At 33.6% G+C, this 21822-nt stretch overlaps 2 protein-coding genes and 1 long non-coding RNA gene across 7 annotated transcripts; 1 reads left to right on the top strand and 2 right to left on the bottom strand.

Moving 5' to 3' along the window:
- Positions 1-41: 41 nt before the first annotated feature.
- Positions 42-5371, bottom strand: LOC105431510 (mitochondrial carrier homolog 2). Of its 3 annotated transcripts, none has more exons than XM_089070892.1 (9): positions 4754-5369; positions 4535-4671; positions 4347-4431; positions 3197-3365; positions 2746-2877; positions 2173-2359; positions 1931-1998; positions 1461-1666; positions 42-785 (listed from the first exon to the last, which is right to left on the bottom strand). In XM_089070892.1, exons 1-8 carry the CDS (start codon positions 4761-4763, stop codon positions 1474-1476), a joined length of 981 nt encoding a protein of 326 aa, XP_088927018.1. In that variant the 5' UTR covers positions 4764-5369; the 3' UTR covers positions 42-785; positions 1461-1473. The 3 variants fall into 3 exon arrangements, with proteins under 3 accessions (XP_088927018.1, XP_011644040.2, XP_011644038.2); XM_011645738.3 differs by lacking the exon at positions 42-785 and adding an exon at positions 935-1382 and having other exon boundaries at positions 2173-2356; positions 4754-5371; XM_011645736.3 differs by lacking the exon at positions 42-785 and adding an exon at positions 935-1382 and having other exon boundaries at positions 4754-5367.
- A 1332-nt stretch (positions 5372-6703) lies between these two features.
- On the bottom strand, positions 6704-17796 carry nuf (rab11 family-interacting protein nuf). Its single transcript, XM_025219435.2, has 9 exons — positions 17396-17796; positions 15821-15895; positions 14896-14934; positions 13958-14072; positions 9464-9628; positions 8789-9158; positions 8403-8548; positions 7804-7848; positions 6704-7715 (listed from the first exon to the last, which is right to left on the bottom strand). Exons 1-9 carry the CDS (start codon positions 17794-17796, stop codon positions 7593-7595), a joined length of 1479 nt encoding a protein of 492 aa, XP_025075220.1. The 3' UTR covers positions 6704-7592.
- Positions 11304-20210, top strand: LOC105431508 (uncharacterized). 3 transcript variants are annotated; one of them, XR_016137964.1, is made up of 4 exons: positions 11308-12131; positions 18355-18493; positions 18716-19123; positions 19198-20210. It is a non-coding gene; the product is annotated as an uncharacterized LOC105431508 (long non-coding RNA). The 3 variants fall into 3 exon arrangements; XR_016137965.1 differs by having other exon boundaries at positions 11304-11779; positions 17299-19123; XR_016137963.1 differs by having other exon boundaries at positions 18355-19123.
- The last annotated feature ends 1612 nt before the right edge of the window (positions 20211-21822 follow it).

Below are 21822 nucleotides of genomic sequence, written 5' to 3'. Positions count from 1 at the left end.
TATGATTACTTTTTAAATCAGAAGTATGAACATCATACTCCTTTATTCAAATCTAGGAGTAATCTCGAGTCTTCGTTTCATTAGATTTAATAAGAAATAATTTAAACGCGCATCAATTATAAATATAACATGTTCAAAAACTATTTTTTATTTCTTAACGCTAAATCTTTTTCGCAAATCTGAATCTGATTTAGATTCTCATTGGCGAAATTTCAATTACATTTTTGTACAAAAAAATTAATGTAATTTTTAGTGGCTATTGTACAATTTCACAAATTTCAGACGATCATCAAGTATCGAATCATTAAAAATTGATATAATGTGTATGATATTGCGAGACGCATTGTATATATTCTCTGTTCATTATTCACATTCGATTGGCCACTTTTATATAGGAGCGAGCTATAGTCCAAATGCCTGAAGAAAAACAAGTGTGTACAAACATTCTTAAGACTATTAGTGCGAGTTGATATTTTTTTTTTATACGTATATTAGATAACACGGGAGATGTAGCTTTTAGGTATTTTCTTGCGCGTAATTTTTCTCTAGCTTTTCTTATAGAACACAATTTATCTATATGTAATAAACATCACCTTGTGTGCGTGGGTGTGTGTGTGTGTATGTATGTATGTATGTATGTGTACATATATACACATGTGTGCGCGCATATACACACGAAGGGAGGATGTGCATCAGTCATCACGGCGGGGCCCGACCACGAACCAGTCGTCAAAATTCGCAATTATTATTTTTGCGAAAAATATCACCTCAGCCAGAAATCGAATCTGGAGATAAACATAAGATGATGTTTATGATCTGACGAATGCAATACTCATCGAAATCTTAATCGACAAAGGTGAAAGGTGGGCCACAATGTAAGTCGATTAATTGTCGAAACAATAAAGTCTAACTGTCAATATAATAAAGATACATCTTATTTCTTTTAACATCACTTTTTATTGCAGCTATACAATGTTTGTTCCAATTTATATATCCAGTTTTATTTACAAGTATTATTACAGACTTGATTTGAAAATATAGAATCGATTAAAGTGATCATAGATACGACATTTCACTTATAAAAAAAAAAATCAGAGTGATAGTCACACTAGAAAACAATTAAGAAATAACTACTAACTTCGTGGTCATTATAAATGTGTATTGAAAATGATACATTTAATGATTGTTGATTTTCTCGTTAGAAAAGATTGCGGTGACACTTATTTATAGTTTTACTTTTAATTGCCTCGATTGATTGTAATTATTTTGCCTTTTTTTCATTTTTACAACGAGTTAATCTTTTACAAGAATATTCAGCAGTGATCTTCATATAGAAATTCGTTGCAACCAAAATTTCTCTGTCCTTCTGTCTTTCATATATACTGTATAAATAAAACGTCAAATGGACATGATTATTGATTGACAACTTATTTGGTTTATAACAGATTCGTTTGACTTACTTTAAGACGTTCATTAAGGACTGGGCTGGTAAAAATTGTCACCCATAGTCGATATCAATTTGCCATTCAACAACATCTGTGGCCCGGTGTAATAACGCCATAACAAGCTGCTGCCTCTTTTAAGCTGATTGTGAGCAGATAAATGGGACCAACAGTGCAGCCAGTTTCTATAAATCGGCATGTATGGTGGGAGACCAGCTACTAACCTTGAACGATTTTCATGAATAAATTGTTTTGCGAAACATTACAGTTATTTTTACTTTAATTAAGCTCAATTGATTTTGCATTTTTAATGTTTTAAAATATGAAACTGCATATATTTTATTCCTGATACTTTTAAGTTTCACAATATCCATTATATTTTTAATGAAATCAATTTTACAATAATTTTACAAAAAAAAGGAAAAAAGAAAAGAAAAATTCAATCAGTTTTCAGTAAAAATAATGGATGTACAATTTTTTTTACTTACCCACAGTTATTTACCACCATGCAGTGCGACACTACTAAGAACGGGTACATAACGGTAGTAGCTACAAACTTTATAAATATTCTGTTTTAAAGAATACATGCCCAAAAATATATATTTATACACAAATATATAAAATTGACATATTTTACATCAATTTTATGTAAAATATGTTGTATAAATATATGTCAGAATCACATTCAGTATCAATATTTCTCTTTGAAATATATTGGACTTATATTTACTTTCACAGTGGATGCTGTATATGGTTTCATTGCCGGCTCTTGAATGATGTAATTATTTATGGCATATGTGGAAACACCAGTTAGAACGATAACTGCAGCGCTTCCTATAACGCGTGGTATCAATCCTGAATAATATCCTAGAATTCCATTTTCCTTATAGATCTCCAGGAATGACCCAAATAGACTACTAATAATACAATATATTGTGAGAATATAATAAATAAATATTATAGCGACAAATAAATCACACAGAGAAGAATATAGATGTAACAAATGTTTCCAAAAAAACTATATTCAAAATTACATTCAAAATGTTGATTCTCTTCAAAATTAGAAGATGAATAAAATTATATATAAATTTTGACTTTTTTTTATAAGATCAAATTAAGACCATTCTATTGGCATTAAATTATTAAAAAGATGTTTGAATTTTTCCAAATATTATTTTTTTTCTAGATTTTATATATATATATATATATATATATATATATATATATACATACTTTAAAATAAAAAAAATTGAACTTTCTTCCTCTGGATGTTTTAAAACATGTACATGTAGATTTATGATACCTATATTTTGTCTCTCCACCCACAAATTGTGCCATCATTCTTAATGAAATAACTTCTAGAGGATGACTGACTATGATTGCAACTGTTCTACTGATTACATCCTTGATGATTTCATTTATACACCTCTTACGTCTGTAAACATGACAAATTATATATCATTACCTTTTTTTTTCTCTCTTTATACTGTTAGAGGAAATGACGATTTGCCTCTTAAGATTTGTCAATTTTTTTCCAATCTTCGTGATGTGAAAATAATGATTAATTTTTTATCTAATTAACTAAGACCCTACCTAAATCATCTGCAAATTATTTACTATTTAAAACTGTTTATAATTTGACGACTCGTTGACATAATATTCGATCTTATTTTTTGTAATTTTTTTTCTATATGATTGATATAGCCAATCTTTAAAATTAAAATTCCAATTTAAAAGAACGCAACAATATATACTTCATGGTTTCATCTTCATCGTCTTCATTCTCGTTTTGCTGTACTGAGTTCATCTGTAGATATTCCATAGTTTTGTCACATGCTATTGTGCTAACTGTATAAGAACACACTTTAGGCACTAGGCCTCTGTAGCATCCTGTGAAGCCATCCACATTTTTTATGTGTTTAACTGCAAAAATATAATATATAACATAATATAATAAAAGAATATAATTTGAAAAAAAGTAGTCGACACTCTTTATTCGTAAACTTGTTCATGGATTTGCAATTAACATGTCTATGACCATATTTTTTTATTTATAAATAAATATTTCAGTATTCAAAGATTTAAATCATCCCAAATGCAAATGATTATTTTTTTAAAGAATAGAATGGGAGGGTGTGCATTATGAGTTTTCACGGCAGGGCCCGACCACGAATCAGCCGTGAAAACTCATAATTATTTTGTGAAAAAATACCAACTCAGTCAGGAATCAAATCTGAATCTCCTATTTACCAGGCAGGCTTCTTTCGACTACAGAGGCATATGATGATATTTATTGCAAATAACATGTTTAGAATAACATGTCAACAATACAATGATACACATATATACATATATCACAATATACATATATATTTTTTTATCATTGCAGCCTTAAAAATGCAAACTTTATTTTTAGTAGGAAAAAAGAATGGATATTTATATGAATTATTTTAAAAAATTGCAACGTGCAAAGCAAACCAAAATAACCAAATTTTGGAAAGCAATTAACAAGTAAAATTAAGCATTAATATTACATATTAAATACATACATTCTTTATATACATTTCATATTTTATTTTAGATAAAATTGAGTCTTCTTAGATTTTTTATTTAGATTTTCTTATAGAATATCATATCCCATGCATATTATCATGCATATATTTATCCATTCCATATCTGTGAATTCTCGTGATTATTATCAAATGTATAACCTCCAAATAAGGAGCAATGATTATAAAATAATCCTCTATAATTTACATGTAAGATATTCCAAATTAACATGATATAATATTAATGACTATATTATATACGATATAAATCAAAATTTTCTTTTGTATAGAAGTATAATAGAAGTAAAAGTAATAGAAATATTTCTTAATTTTTAAATCAAATTAGAATACTTACTATAAGTAAAGGCATTAGGTAGTTTTAACGCTGGTTTGCCAAACAATGTCACAGTTGGTTTGGGTGGAATAGGCTCATATCCAATCTATAATAAAATCAAAATGTACTGGTCTTTTTTTGTGTCATTTTATTTTGACAACTATATTATTTTATGTGAGGTTTTTATTAATTAATAAATATGTTTTCACCTGTATCAAAACCTTCACATATTCAATAGGATAAGAGATTGCATTTATTAAAATTCGACCAGCTATATCTGACCACAGAACCTCTGTGTCTTTAGATTTTGCAGGCATGCTTGATAAATTTTTGGATTTCCTCTTCTCTGCAGAAACATATAAATTTAATAGGAATCCATTTTATCAAGTAATACTTGTTCTATATATATCTTGTTTTATTTAATTTACCAGTTCTCATTGTTTAAAATTACAAGATAATATCACAAGATAAATTTTTCTTCTTTCAACCTAGCTGTCTTCTCACTGAATCCTCTGTATAGAAGACAGATGTCAACAGGACTAATCAGAATCAATGTTGCCGTGATGTTCCCATTTATCTTTAATCACAAGTCATCGAATATCCTTCTCACTGACATTACTGGTATTCCGGTATATTCCGATATCTCACCGAGATATTTATTTGCACTCCAAATACAAAGTTCAGTTCAATGTCGAGCTAGGCTGATAAGCAGATAAGCATCCAAAAAATTATCTCTGTGATCTCTATTTAACGCGCTCCATTGAAAATGCCGCTGTAGCAAAGTTGATCTTGCTATCTATAACGTAAATCACGAATCCGAAGCAATTAATTTTGACGTTATACGACACACGACCTCTCCTCGTAAACCAGCCTCTTTTAACTATACTTTTTTTGTAATATTTAAAGCTTATCCCTCCTGTCCCCGTTTTTGATGCTTGATCACGACTAAAATCGGTCGAGATCTTCAAATATCATTCAAATATCTTATAAATATCTTCAGCCAAGTTTTCAAACTTACAGCGAATTCGAGTCGCTGTACTACGCCGGGTTAATGCACATTAAAGACTACACATGGAATTACACTATAGAATATCTAAATATAGTAGCAATGTTCGTTGATAATGAAATTATTAATTCGTATTCAGTCCCAAATAATACGACAAATTCATTGTTGACTATTTATATCATCATGTTAAAGTGTTTACGTATTTTTATATTTCAGTAATTTCATGTATATCAGCATTTACTATATACTAATCTGGCGCATTTCAGAATCGAATTCGCTATTATTTAATTTTCTTGCTATTCTATCCTATTCATTCATTACTCCCGCTGTTTCCTAGGGGGCGTTCAAAAAGATTTATGAGTCATTCGTTTTAATTGTAATTATTTATTTTTTCACCATGTATTTGGCTGGAATAATTAGCCGAAAATAAATAAAACAGTGATTTTATATAGATAGAATCGTTTGTATTTCGCATAAAGAGTTATGAAGTGTCATGTTAAAAACGTATAAAAGTCCAGATAATTTTAATTAAATATTTAAAAATCATGTATAATTGACTAAAATATAGATTTCAATCCAGTTCCGCCAGACGCCATCGACAGCCTCTCTAGTATTCCAAAACTCTTGGTTCTTTTCGATGAATGGTGCTCGATCAATGGTTGCTTATTGACCACAGCCACTCACAGCGGTTATACAATGGAAAAGCTCTAGATATAATATAACTCTAGATACGATATTTAATTTTAATGTATAATAATATATTTATTTATAATAATAATAATATTTAAGTTTAATTAAGTTTAGATTATTGCAACTAATTTGCAAATAAAAAGATATTTGAAATATAATATTTGAGATATTAAAACAACACTTGAGATGACTTTAAGATATTTGTGAAAATGGACGGCTGCTATCCTTTCCCTTCCTGATAGTTCACAAATAGCTGTAAAAGGCATATGAAATGAAGCCTGTTCAGGTAGAAAACACGGTTTGATAGCTGTTAAAAGAAATGAAAAATATGCTTTTACATATAAAATTCGTAGGTAATTTTAGCTGCCATGCATTTTTACGAATTTGGTAATACGAAACAAATTACATCATGACAAATTACATTAAGCACATAATAACGAAATTAGTTGAGACAAAGAATTCATTGCCCGCACGTTCTTAATGTAAAGATGAACAAGAACGACTAAGCTTCTCATTTTAAAAATAGCGAAAATTGGATTTCAAAATCTTTGAAACTATCACGACATTCCGATAAGAGATTTACTCCAATTGAGATGGGGTAAAGTCGAAGTCTCAATTGAAACAGCTTTCTCAAATCGGAATCAATATTCAAAGAACGGGAAAAGGAGTGAAACGACTAGTATCAAAATATAATTATTTAATTGCAATTTTACTAGCTTTCGATATAAGGCCCTAAAGTACAAGGTTCTTGCCGATAGAATTGTAAACGTGTGTCACCAAGACAAATTTTTACTTAAAAGGTACTTTAATGCATCACAGTTTTTCGCGACACATAATGCAGTCACATCATCTCCGTTGTCGCATAACATACACATACACACACGCACACATACCCGCGTACATATATGTATTCATTTTGGATATCATCATGTATCAATCGTATATGAACACTTCAACGATCTAGTGTGTGAATTGAAGTACATAGGTCAGTTGGCAACGTGCAAAAAATCTGAGAAACGTAATCGAGATTCGCTCACTATCCTGGCGGTGATGACATTGGCGCGATGAAAACTGGCGGCAGTGGAAAAAACGGCTCGAAGATCTGCGAATGATGTGACGAAGCTCATCTCAGAAATCACACCAGCCGAGTATTCTCCGTTCTATATCGTTGTGACTGCAGTAGCGTCACTTTTTATCACTTTTTCCTAAATGTTAATGACTGCTACTTAGAGTTCAATCGGTCGAGCAAGGATTTCGATCATGAATAATAGAAGTCTCTAAGATACTTAAAAAATATGTAAGCTGAGACTATTTCTATGAAGACCTCTCGACGTTTTAGAATTTTGTATTTGGGAACTGTCACTTTAAACTTAGTTTCTTTAAAATTGATTTTTCTCCTTTAAGCGCTTTTGCATTAAAAATTTAAATGTCCTCAAACATTGAAATATAAAAAATATATGTCAACCAAATCTTAAACAGTTCCCAATCTTTCTCGATACAACGAAGAAAGTTAACATAAAATGTCTCGAAAGTATTGGAGCAGGATTTAATGATGGCTCATAGGCTATGTTTCAGTGCGTTTGTTTCACTTCTAACAATTGTGGATAATTTTCCACAATATTTAACAATATCCCATCAATATATGTTCTTAATTGCGTATTTACTTCTTGTTGTTCTTTTAGGGCTTGTTTTAACTGTAACGAAACATATAAAAATTAATCAAATTATCTCGAAAATGTCAGAGATATGATTATAAAATTCTAAATTAATTTTAATACATACTTCAGCCATTGTGCACGGTTCGTTGAATTCTCCTTGGCCATCAATCTGTAAAGCGATAAAAAAAAAGTCAATTTTAATGGGTGTTTTCCAGTGAAGAACACGCTACATTACGCTGTTACTCGTTGAAATGATTGAAACTCGGTTTCTGAGAATATCATCGGGCTGTATTACAATCTTTATTTTTATATGATGTTGCATTTTTTCTAGTATTCATTTTTTAAAAAAGAAACAAAAGAATTCATTAACGAAAAATCCTATTAAGGAAAATTATTTCATTATTGCAACAATTAAAGCTTCTGAATACTCATCAAAGCTATTTGATTTGATAACGTCACAGAAATGAGAAAATATATAACAAAAATTTTTACACACAAAATTACTATAATATATAAAATATTATATATAAATTTATTATATATAAATGGGAATATTTTTTAATAAAATAAACCATCAACATTTGAATTCATGGAAAACAAATTTGTAAAATCAAAAATCAAAATGTCTTTTATTTCGATGATCAATAAATAATTATATATTTAGAATTAAATCGCTTTTTCGTTCTTGATTAGACATAATTGGGGCATATTTTTAAAAAATACCTGATCTGGATTCATGCCAGCTAACAATTCCATAGCGAGACTAGGACCTTTTTCAGCATTGTTATTACAAGGATTCAGCATTAAAAGTTCACGGCCTGCTTGTAACGCCGCAGCAGCTTGCAATTCATCCCGAGATTCTTCCAAACCTGTAAAACGCCAAGCTTAATATTATTAAGTATTTATAATAATAATCTGAATAAAGATAGTTATCATTTTAGAAAATAATTTTTGTAATTAAAATAATATTTGATTTTAATGGTATTATATTATATCTATATTTTAATAAAAATTAAATTATAGAGATACACAACATTTAAGAAATGAATGATTTCCAGAAATTCGTAACATTTAAAGTTAATAGTTCCGCGATACGGCGATAAACATACTTTTATTGCGAGCTTGAAGCTGAGCCACCTGCTGCACCAGGTCCTCAAGCCTCTGCTGATCCTCGCTCCGTAACGAAAGTTCCTCTCTCATGGCGTCGAGCATATGATAAGCTTCGTTAGCTCGGCTTATCGCATGACGTTCACTTTCGCGTGCGGCATCCGCTTCCCTCCTGATCTCTCGGAGGTCGTTTTCGAGTCGCGTTTTATCCGCCCTCATTCTCTCAAGTTGTTCACGCACTCTCGTAATCTCCTCCCGCAAACTGGAACTGTCCAGCTCTGCTGCTTGCAGCTTGATAGCACAGTTTTCCAGCTGCAATTGACGTTCACGTTCCAAACGACACACCCATTCCCGGTGTCTCCGCTGCTCGGCCTATATAACGCAGAAAAAAAATATTTTTCAACAAGATGATTTTATAACACTAGAAAAAAATTATCCGTAGATGAAAACTCTCTACCTTGAGAAATTATAGAGTTATATGTAACTTTTATATATATATATATATATATATATATATATATATATATAAAACATTTATTTATATATAAATTTATATGTAATTTATTTTAAAATAAAATTTTGAATTTATAATAAAAATTACAAGTTAGAAACTTTCAATTTTTGTATTAATTATACTATTATAAATAAGTTTAGTTGATTTTTACTGAAATACTTACTTGAAGTCTTTCCTCAGCTCTCGTTTCTGCATCTTTGGCCGCTTCTTCAAGCATTAATATGCGCGCCTGTAATGTTGCATTTTCTTGTTTTGCTCTAGCGTACCTCTCCTCGCCAACCGACTTGGTATCCGCTAAAGCATCCATTTGCTCTTGAATCATTTGAACCTGTGACATTTAAAAAGAAGTTTGATATATTTCACATCAAGGTAATCGCGTTCGTATTTCACTCCAGACTCTCTAAAGCGAGTCATTTCTAAACCACCGCGATATAAGTTAATTTCGATGGTATGTTAAATATATTGATTTCACTTTATTAACATTGTCAAACAAAACTTTTGTTTGCAGAAAATGATATAAGGATCCTATAAATATACTTCATTGTCATTTATAGCTCTTAAAGATATCTGGAGAATTAGTTTGACCATAATTTGACCATAATTTAAATCTTCACAAATTGTTGTATTATGAGAGAATCAGTAAAGCATAAACTTTTTGCAGGATAAGTTAAAAATAAAATGCCCTTTCTTGGAAACGATCTTTTTCGAAAATATAAAGATTTTTTTATTTATGAAATTTTCACTATTTGTCAATAAGACAAAGAACTAGAAATACTTTTTACAAACATTTAAGAATACAAGAAATTTGTATATAACAAGAGTATTAATACATGACTAATTAATGTATTGATAATTGATAAAATCTGCTTTAAGGCTCGACTCTTTCGTTGCAGCCATATTGAATTATGACGTCACTAATGCAAAAAGTTTCTTGTCAACCGTATAACTTTATCTTGTATTTTTTTCCTTAAAAATATATTTTTAAGGAAAAAGTGCGAAATAAAGCTGTACGACGCAAGAAACTTTTGCATCATCGCGTCCTTTTTCATCTCACATAATGTCATGTCGCGTCATGAGAGAGTCAAGCCTTAAATATAAGAAATCATAGATTTATTACTTATTCACTTATAAATAGGTACGATGGAAAATTAGAAAACTGATATTTCTTTTTTTAAACAAGGAAAGTGCGATATAGAGGATCAAAAATCTGATATCGGTTACCGAAGAGACAAAGAGCCAAGTATGAATCAATCAACTGATAGACATGAGAAATGCGTGAACAGCATTATCTATGGTAGGTGTTTGGAGAAAGTATATTAGAGAAAACATGTATTCCCTGCACTATCGTAATTATCAATGATACTATCAATGGACTACTTACGATCTTCTTGCTTCTTTCTACTTGGCAATTCGTACGCGTGCGTCACAGAGTACGAGAAAATATAATCGTCGATTTTATGGTGTTCCACCATCCGATATTATATTTTACAAGTTATGTCGTGCATAACAGCAGTGCTTTACACGTAATTAGAAATACTTGTCGCTATGATCATTGAAAAATATGACGTTTGCGATAACGATAATCAAATTGATACGGCTCTAAAATGTTCACAATTATATAGTATATCGCATAAACTTCTTACTATCGTTGTTCTTTCATGTGATATCTCTCTCTTTCTCTCTATCTAAGATAATATAAGAGAGTAAGATAATTATCGATGCGAAATTGGATATATTCCACGGATTAGATATACGTTTTAATGATGAAGACGCGCCAGAATAGCCTCTACGTTCGTTGCGAGAATAGATACGCAATGACAGTTGAATATGTAATACGCAATAATGTACACTCTTGTGTCTCTCGACGGTAGAGAAATTTAGCGGAGAATCGCGAATAAATTCAAAGATCCAATAATCGTCGGATGTTTCCCGCCACGCCGGGGGGGTTGTTCGCTCTCCTCTTACTTGCTCGCTGAGCCGGTATCCTCGGCGATGAGGTAGCTTTCGGTCGTTGTTTGGCGGCCACGGGGACTGTGGCTGTGGCGGTGGCGGTGGCGGCTGCCGTTGCTCTCCCACAAATTGAAACTGGCCCTCCCACAAATCGTACTCGAGGTCGGCGCCGGGTCCGGAGGACGGCCCCTCCCCGGAAAACGGCGCGCGGAGGTCGTCGCGCTCGCCCGGGTCGGTCGTCTCCTCGCAAAAGTTTAGCTCCATCGCACGTCGCGCTGTTCCCGTAGACCCGGCCGCTCGTGTTTATCACGTCACGTCATCGCCTATATCGCGAGTGCACTTCGTTATCCCCGCACGCGAACTCCTCCCTCGTCGCCGTCACCGTCGCCCGCGTCGCGACGTGCGGCCGCGCCGCGGTAATACGCATCGAGAACGTGCTTTGGGATCTCTTTCCGTGCGAAGTCACGCGCACTTCCACTACGTCCTAGGCGATTCTACGTGCCAAGAATACGTTCCGAGTCTCCTGTTCGTACGTCTCTCTCTCTCTCTCCCCTCTCTCTCTCTCTCTCTCTCTCTCTCTCTCTCTCTCTCTATCCGATCGCCCACCTCAAGCCGGGAGTCTGGGGAATAGTTACCGAGGCTATTTGTGCGCTTCATACCGCGTGTCGGTTAACTCTACACTTAACAGCTCCAGCATTACGTCGAATGTGGCTTAGCCCATCCTTATGCCTCCTTTCCTTGTCCACGACACCCACCGGGAAAGTATTGCTGGTACGACACGTTATCTTTACAGAGATGGAAATCGATGTGATACCTATTATGCAAGGATTTTGTCGCTGCAAATACGCTGAAAGTACCTATTTCCTATTTATGATGAAAACGTAAGTAATTGTCACGAAGTTAATTCTCCAGGAAACGTTCTGCCCCGGATGTGAAAACCACAATTTTCGTCCTTTCTATTAAAATGAAACTCTATCGCAGGGTGATACGGTCTTTCAATCGAAATTGAAATGCATTTGCAAAGCGTGAACAGTGGTGATAATAATATCACACCGATAATGCGCGTATCGATCGATAAAAAATACACGCCTCTAATCGCAATCAAACGTACATTTGACTCCGACTCGCGTTTCACGACGGTCATCGGCGACGGAGAGATGCCGAAAGATGTTCTCCAGGCTGACATGTACGAGATAACATTCACTCACTCGTTGCATCACACGCAAGTGTGTCGGCGCGTATTGCACATCAAAGTTGCAGGCACTGACCAGTTGTCTCGCACATTTGCATGAGAAACACGGTCACGCACGCGCACACGCACAGGGACACGTGTCCTCGCGAAGAGTGCACGTCACAGGTCTGTTCTCCATCTCCCATAATGACTGTTACTTGTGACTGTTGTACAATTTAATATCCGCGCGGTTACAATCTGTCACCCTTTAATTTTATGTTACAACAACAAACAACCAAGTATAATTGATCTCTCTTCATATTCACTTGAATATTCTCTTCATATTCAGTTTCAATAAATACAATCATCTAAAACTTATTAACTTTTTTTATATCAATTACATCAGGTGAACCTAAAATATTTCAGAAAATTCATATTTTAACAACTTAAATTCTTGGACCAGCCGAAGTTTAATAAATCCCGTTTTAATAACTGCGCTATTACAATATCACTTTGTCAATAACACTAGATTAACTTACTGTTTAAGGCGTCATATATATATATATATATATATATATATACATTCATGATTTTTATTGATTAACATCGGTTCGATTTTTCTGATTGTCTAATAAATTTTCTGAATTATATTTGAAAGGAAACCATGAATTATTTTCTTCTACATGCAAACAGAGAATCTCTCATTGTTGAGTTTACGTTGATTGAAGATTACTTTGGTCATGATGTCAATCTCTTATAGGTTTTGCATCCCAAATAAACGATCCATCCCGCAATCAGTAGAAAATTCACAAAGGACCATCCTGCCCATTCGAACAAATCTGCGAATTGCATCGGGCAGGCTATGCGTACACTTACGTCCGCGTACACAAAACTATGTCGTGATAAACAGATTAGCGAGATCGCGAATGTGACTTGCAATTTCACTGTTGAACGCTGATGGTTATAGTTCACATTTCCATGTATCGGAATTTTACTACGTGACTCGCGACAAAATTAAAATCTGCATTGAGTCAAATCGAGTCTCAATTCGAATTAGTCTCGACAAATACCTGTCTTTCGCTACGATCTATTTTACTTGGGCACACGCAAACTTGCCAATTTAATTGACGACCCATCGCGATAACGTCGCCATTTGTATGTTTTGGTATGTTTATACGTATGTCCAATGTGATAGGCATCTGTTCCATTTGCACGAAATTATCTGCGAAGTGTATAAAACTTTGCGTGTAACAAAACTATGTGTTATGTTCTAGAATTAGCCGGAAATTGTTACATCGGATATCGAATTCGGTGCAATTTGAACGAGATTTAATCAGAAACAGAGCAGAATATTATATTTTGAATCACGAATTTTTTGGAATATTTTGTATATATTTTTTGCTTTTCTATATATTAATAGAAATGAGTCACAGTTCAAGCGAAGAAAAATGTGGAAATTTATCAACGTTATGAATGAGTTTTTGATTTAAAAATGAGTAAAAAAAATACAAATTAAAAGTTACAAATTTTACTCACTTTGTGACTGAGATCCATGACATCCTCCAAAGATACATCACTATATACATCATCCGTAGGGTCGTAATTTGAACCCATTCCTGAACTGTTGAAGCTACCACTGCGATAGAGCTGACTGCAAATGTTGAAGAATTCTTTTAATATTTCATAAAGGAACAATCAACATTATAAAGCAAAATTTCAAAATTGTTCTCATATAAAACTATTACATATTACAACTACGCGCGATAATTTAGAAAGTTATTTAAAATGTTAAAATTACATGTAACAAAGATGAGAGAGAGAGAGAGAGAGAGAGAGAGAGAGAGAGAGAGAGAGAGAAAATATCTATACTAAAAAGTAATTAATTATCAACGATTATTAAGCAAGTATGATTCGTGAAAGTTTTCCTGATTAAAGATAGGTCGTGAAAGTTCTACCAATTAAAAGATGCGTTTTCCATTAGTCAGTTTATATTAAAAAAAAAAATTATTTTTTTAGTTACGCTTTTTTTTTTTTTTTTTTTTAATGCGACAATACGTTTTTCCTCTTTGATGATTGTACGTGATCGTCGAATGTTTTCTTTCCATTTTGGTGAACGGATAAGACACGTAGTTGGAAGTAATGATGGTAGTGTGGAAGGAAACAGAAATATCGAGGTAAATCGCGGATACATGAGTAACGTAACAGAAGCACGCCCACGCTTTAGAAAGTCCACCGATTTGAGTTCCGTGAAAGGAGCGACTTCGGAAATTATTAGCCTTGACGCAGAAGTATCATCCTACAGTCGGCAAACTCTTTTGTCCGAGATATTCATTTCTTCAAAAAAAAAAAAAAAAAAAAAAAAAAAAAAAACACGAGAAATAGTAAAAAAGAGACAATAATGTTTACTAGTTCAACTGGAAATGACAATGATAATACATCTATAAATGTAATGTAATGTAATGTTGTCTTCTTACCTTGCTAAAGCGTTGGTGCTGAGTCTCTTTCTGCCCGAACTGCAAATACACGAAAATATGTCCCTTAGTGTTTATATTCATTTAGATTTTATTACAGGATGCTTATTTATAGATTAAACTTTCGAATTTCATTTGCGTTCTTAGTTGATCACGCGGTGCCAAATTTCACGGTCAAACGCTTTGATCGTAAGCCAAATCATCATTTCTATAAAGAGAGTCGCGAAAGCAATTGCGACAAATACACATAGATATATACATATTACTTTTCTAAGAAACCGAATTCGCGTACTATCAAATGCAAGGGAATATTATACGCAATACATAAAATATACATATACATTTGTATCACTGAAGATGATTCAAATTCGAGTCAAAAACGTTTGGTACTTTTTATTAATAAATATAGTTAAAATTACTTTATTAATTAAATTAATGAACGTAGTTAAAATATATTTGCGCACTATTTACATAGCGTTGATTCTCGTTAGATTTATTATCGTCTATTATTATTAAGAAAATATTACTGAAAATAATAATTTGATAGTACTTCCTCTGTTTCAATATTTTGATTGCGAGTAATGAACGATGAAAGAGCAGGAAGTGATTGTTTCAGTAATAATGTTCCATACAAAAATTCGCTTCCGTCATTCCGCATAGGTAAATAACTAGAAATACGCGGACGCTTCTCAAGAAATTTAACAGATTTATCTTGCTTATCGTTGCATTAACAACGTTATTTAACGTCAACGCCAGTCGTTTTCCCACGAAACTCTTTTCGCACGCCGTTCCGAGGCGGAATTATCATTGTCTCGTCGTCGCGCTTCTTAAGAGCGAACAGCGGAAATTCTCTTCGGACGGAAAATTACGCGTGTACAACGCACAGGGAACGCAATGCTCGTTGCAGGATGACATGTCGTCCTCTTACCAAGGAGGCGTTCTCCGCAGTGATGTACGCAGCCAGGAATGTCTTCCAACAGTAGAGTTCGGACTCCTTGGATTTCTACAAAGGCAGAAAATGCAATGTAATCTAAGTCTGTATTGCAAAGTTAACAGAAATTTTCTCGCAAAACGATGAGTTTGCAATTCAAAGAATTCATTCTATACATCACAAACAGTTAATGATCGACTGAAATGAAATACTAAAGCTAGATGTCTACTAAACGTTAAAATCTATATTAAAATTTATCAAGTTTTTATTATTAAAAAATTATGTTAAATCTAAAATGAAAATTTTTTTCGAAAACACATCAAGAATAGCTGGCTCTTTTATTGGAATTTTTGGTTTAATATTAAATATATCAAACAAGTTTCTCGAATAATCTGTATCTAATTGCGCAAACATATATACACAACAAAATTGGTTTTGTATAAACAAATATTTTTTGGTCTCATATTAATTTTGCATAACAACCATCATTTTTTTTCTTATGTGGCATATTAAAATGGTAGACACAAAATGCATGCGTCAACCAAAAACTTCATGTTGCAAGTTAAAGATCAGATGTTTAAATGTTGGATTTGACAGAAAAAGTATGACGCGATCAACAGGAAATCACTATCGAGAATACTTTGACATAACGTGAATTATCGCTGTTAGGTGATTTTTAAAAATACGTTTCCATTATTATATAACCCATGTGACTTGCGGATACAGACATGGCAAGTCAGATCGGTATTGTTCCAAGGTGATAGGCATTGTGTGCAGCGATACTCTTACGTAAATTCAATCAACGTAAAAATGTACGAGTGTGCTTCAGATTACATCGTATTTTAACGTTTCAGCATTCGCATCATATATTCAGCTTTGGAAATCATTCGTTATATTCCGCGAGTGAATTGAATGTTACATATCGAGCAAATAACGGCAGAAAGCAATTGACATGATAGAAGGCCCAGTTCGCTTTTGCTCTCTTCTTGTCTAGATTAGAATTGCGAATTAAAATTCGGAGTATGCCAATACGTATGTTCGAGTGAATGTCGTTGCAATTTAATTTCTGATATTCAGAGTAATCGTTATACAATAAATTATCGCTTGAAATGAAGACAAATTTGGAAAAAAAAAAAAAAAAAAACTCAAAAAATCCAATCATTTTCTTAAGATACTCATAAGTATTTTTAAATTATAAATTTTATTAAAATAATTTTCTTGAAATAATTACATTAATCAATATACATACAGACACTATATGTATACATGGAATAGAAATAAATAACCTTCAATTAATATTAATTTATTTATCGTTACCATTTAACGTATTTACCATTTTGTATTTATTTTTTATGTTAACATTTTTATTTTATTGTTAAGTGAATTTTTTCAATCGATAGATTTTGTCGATTATTTTCAATATGAAATTAAAACATTACAATAAACATTACAATTATTTTTAACATTATGTCTAGCGTCGCAGACGTAGACAGAAAATTATTTGTCTCGTCACGAAATAATCTCAAATTCTCGCGATTCGAAATCTTCACACAATCAAAGACGGGTCATCACCTGTGCGAATTGATACCGGTTGGCGAGGGTGCGGAACTGCTACCGCCCGGCGAATCCGGCCCGTCGTCCACCGACTCGCCCTCGACGAAGCCGAAGCCCTCGTAGCTCTCCTCCTCGTCGTGGGAGCCGATTTTGATCGCGGCGGCGGCGTTGGTCGATGCGGCCTGATGCTCATCCGGACTCGCAGAATACCGCCCCGAGTCCGAAAGATTTGAACTGACGAGATTGTGCAAGTCGACCGACATCGAGAGCGAAGGCGGTCCACTCTGGTTCCACTCCTGGGGACCGACTTCGTTCGTCATTCTGTTCTCGTCTTCGCGCGACGCGGCCGCGCCGTCGGCCACGCCGCTACCATTAACGGTGGCCGTGATGTTTACGCTGGACGTGCGGGAGCTTACCATCCTTGGACCCCGACAGAATATTCGCGTACGTGCACGCAACGAGAAAAAACGCTTTCATCCGCCGCCACCGTCGCTGAAACACCATGTCCGTGAGTCAGACTCGAGATATGTCAGGAACGCGTCGTGAGTAACTAGCGGTGTATCGGAAGAGAGAGAAAGGGGAAGAAGAGAGATGCTGGAGAATCTAGTCGAGTCGTTGTCCGCAAGAAATCCTCCTCATCCCCCTCATTCTCCGACCATTCTCGGAGTCGGAATCGCAATCGTTTGTAGTAAACTCATGTGTAAACTTGATGTACGCGAAAATCTTTTTTATACGACTTAAATCGTTTTGAGAAGAACGTTGTTATCTTTGTTGGAGACAATAACGAGACAAAAGCAAAATGCGCACTCGACGTCGCGTTTGGAATGCAATTTCATCCCGTATTTCACACCGCGTTCATTGTATTAATCATGTTACATCAGTTTCCTGGCGAAATTGTGCAACAAAAACAACATAATGTTCTATAACTCCAACATCGTGATTATATGCTAACGAGATAATACAACTATGTGGAACAGAAAGACGACAAGATCACAAGATCTCTCACCTCGCGTTAACAGCTAAATGATGTGCGGGATTAAAACAAAGAAAAAATATAAATGTCTAAAAATTTTACACTCACAAGGAAGCAAATCAACTATTCCCCCCCTGATTTAGGTATGCTCAAAAATATAATATTTTTGAAAAATTGCACTACTCTTTGAAATAATTCGGGACTCAAAAAGGAGGAAAAATAAATTAATTAACTAAATTAAATAATTAAATTCCGGACCCATACATTTATATAGCTTTTTCTCCTTCTTTTTGAAATCTCAATCATTTCAAGAAGTAGTGCGAGTGAGTTTCCGGATATCATATATTTTAACCAAATTAACACAGTCCACGAAGAATTGCGAAAAATGTAAGGCGCCATCGCTCGTTCATGAAATTTATGCTAAAAAGAATCCTTTCTGATCTTTCGCCTTTTTCTGGCGCACAACGCTTGCTGATATTGACTGAGTGAACCGACCGATCGTTATTTTAATGAGGTAAATATAGATATTGCCTGCCTAGATATGGAATGATGGTGAGATATTGAGATACCTTCGAGTTTATTCAATGTATGCATTCTAGGGATGCAGAGTAGGAGGAAAGCGTGAGAAACTGGCGGGGAAGTCACGGTACAGTGAATACCGAACCTGCGAGAATCGTCGAACGAGAGAATAACTTGTCTAGATGAATTATTTACGATATCCGTGTGGTTATATAGTTGGGATTAGCCTTATCTCTGTTTCTTGCACCTCACAAGTAACCTATATATATATATATAATTATACAGTTGACAACTGCTTAGTCTTATCTCTGTCTCTCGCGTTCCGCAGGTGACTCACAATTTCATTCAAGCTTCAATACCACGGGAGTTCTGTGCCAAATCCAAGAATTTCGAACAATTGCGTGGCGTAAATTGATTTGATTACGCGTAAATTTTTGACATTTTGTGTAAAACGGTGGGCGGCGAGTAAATATTTTTTATCAATCTTATTGAGAAATCTGGAAGCCCCGCCGTTTATTTTGCTTTAAGAACGCTACTTGGGAGACAAAGCGGTTCTTATTGTTTAACGTGAAATCGTCATTGGTGAATCAGCGATGCGAAAGCATAAAAGAAGAATTTCGCTAAATAAGCATGAGTAATGTATATCGAATGTAAAATATATAGTGTTCTACATTTAAGGCTCGATTCTCTCTTTACACAAAAATTATGCAGCCTATACCGCAATCTGTACAAAACTGATATTGCTAGACGAAATATGAAGATGAAGGAACAGCAAGTTGAGTTTATAGAATTAGGCTAAATATCTAATGTGATACAAAAAGTATTAATTTGTTCATATATATGTGCAGAAATATATGTATAAATGTATGTATATATACATAAATGTATGTACGTTTAGTATATGCAAATGCTCTCGTTGGAGTTCACTCGTCAGTTCACTTTAAAGATACAACGCTTTAACAGCGGCACAGATGATAGTAGCATCGACAGATCATTTTATTGATCGGTCGAACGGTATCGTTCACGCACGTGATTCATGATGCATGTGCCATATGTGTCATGAACGATAGCTATTATGTTTAAAAAAGCTTTTAATGTACGATAATCATATTAACTGTTATATATTAACTGTTATGATAATTGCTAACTGGAACATCGCCAAATGTATTTCTTTTTGTCTCTTTTTAATAACATTTGTTTATATTTAAATATCAGTATCGCGGAAAGTGAAAAGTGTCATTTAGTGAAAAAGAAAACTACATTCGGCAGATTCAGTTCAAGCTTGATTATGCAACAAACTGTAATATTATCTGTCACCATACTAGCAAAAAAAGAGAATAAGGTTAAGAATTAATATATTATTTTTCCATTATTTTTTTTTCCCTCAGATAGAAAAATTGCATGTATTTTTTCTGAAGAAATAAAGATTACTGTATAGAACAATTCGTTCAAATATAGAATATAAAATGTGAAGCTATTTTAATTTGTAATACTGATTAAATTGACGTCAAAAGCGACGTCCTCAATGAAGAACGTTGGTGCTCAAGGAATAAGGATAATCGAAAAGATGATTGCAAAGATGACCTGATAATCGTACAGTTGTTATAAAAGTACTTCAAGCCATCTGAAGCCTGTCATGGCGAAAGAGGATTAATGGAGCTCTTGCGTTACAATAAATTGGAAATCGAAATCGGATCAAGGAGATTTGTACATAATGTATAACGCCGCGTAATAATGTATATCGTAATGTATATCGTATTCCACATAAATACATTAGTGATTAGGAACCAATAACCGCGCACTGTACTCGTTCGCTCTTTAAATATGTTGTTAAAATTAGTTTTGCCCGTATTTACAGTGGATGTGAATTTTGAATCGATGCAAAAGTAAATTTAATAAGAACATTATTAACAATAACATAGAGTTGCGGTCAATATGGCGGTAAAAATATGGAATTCTGTGTGTTCTAAACTTAGCTTACCATAAACTTTTGGCGAATCAATTCATTTTTTAAATAAATTCTCGAGTATTTTTTTATAAATAAATTATTTATTTGGTTAATTTTAATCAACTTTGGACAAATTTATTTTTTATTAACCAACTTTATTTATCGATTACTAAACTGTTAATTGACTTAAAAGGGTAGTTAATTTCAACTTCTATATAAAACTTTGTATAATTTATATAAATATAAAGAAAGATAAGTGTTATGCTACACTTTCAAAAAAATTATGTTAAGCCTAGTCTTGTGTATCACATTTTAGTACGAATTATAGATTTTTTTTTCAAACACTAGATGCATTTGGTACTTGATTTATCCGCATTAATTTGCAAAGCGTATCCGCAAGCAGTCCGTTTTTTTACATAGCTGAATGATACGAATGGCAGACGTTGTCGTGCAGTAATCTTGTTTTATAGCGTTTATTATGAGCCACGCTCGAACTGTTTACTAAACACGTAGTCAAAAGAGGACCAGCGTTTCTCCAGGCACTTGTCACTCGGAACGGAATGTGTGGATGCATTTCGAATCGCGGTAAGCCGAGATTCCAGTCCGCCTATTTAGAGCGAGCACGAAAGTGTGGACGGGGGAGAAGATATATTTAAAGTGCACGAGAGAGTTCCCGATACCTAATCTTCGTTCTCTAACGACACGAGGATATCACTGGCATTCGTGCAATCCTGCCTGCTCGTATCCTTGTATTTTACCTGGATCAATCGCTTATCGACAAACGGATAAGTCCTCTAGCGATTTTACCAGTCTACTTACTTTAGATTCAATTGATTCCGAAGAACGTCATGAGATTACTTTTACGAAGTTACGATTACTTGTTCCCTTATCTGTTTTTATTTTTTTTTTCCTTAGTGAAATTTATTTTTTATTAACGAATTAAAATAATTAATTATTATTTAAATTATTTTAATTATTAAATTATTTTAATCGTTCCTCGAGAAC

The sequence above is a fragment of the Pogonomyrmex barbatus genome, unplaced genomic scaffold, assembly GCF_055798465.1.
Source record: "Pogonomyrmex barbatus isolate J1 unplaced genomic scaffold, ASM5579846v1 scaffold11, whole genome shotgun sequence".
Lineage (NCBI taxonomy): Eukaryota > Metazoa > Arthropoda > Insecta > Hymenoptera > Formicidae > Pogonomyrmex > Pogonomyrmex barbatus.
Note: the sequence above shows the minus strand (reverse complement) of the source record. Positions and strands in the feature narration are given on the sequence as shown.

Excerpts from the sequence above, each read along its gene's own strand:
- LOC105431510 (XM_089070892.1), bottom strand. Across the intron at positions 2,878-3,196 it reads GATGAAGATGAAACCATGAA|ACGTAAGAGGTGTATAAATG; the intron begins GTATATATTGTT and ends TCATGTTTACAG. Across the intron at positions 1,667-1,930 it reads ATGGTGGTAAATAACTGTGG|GTTAGTAGCTGGTCTCCCAC; the intron begins GTAAGTAAAAAA and ends AAATCGTTCAAG.
- nuf (XM_025219435.2), bottom strand. The coding sequence starts at position 17,796 with ATGGTAAGCTCCCGCACGTCCAGCGTAAACATCACGGCCACCGTTAAT. Across the intron at positions 9,629-13,957 it reads TCATGGATCTCAGTCACAAA|GTTCAAATGATTCAAGAGCA; the intron begins GTGAGTAAAATT and ends TAAATGTCACAG. Across the intron at positions 9,159-9,463 it reads GAGCTGAGGAAAGACTTCAA|GCCGAGCAGCGGAGACACCG; the intron begins GTAAGTATTTCA and ends TGCGTTATATAG.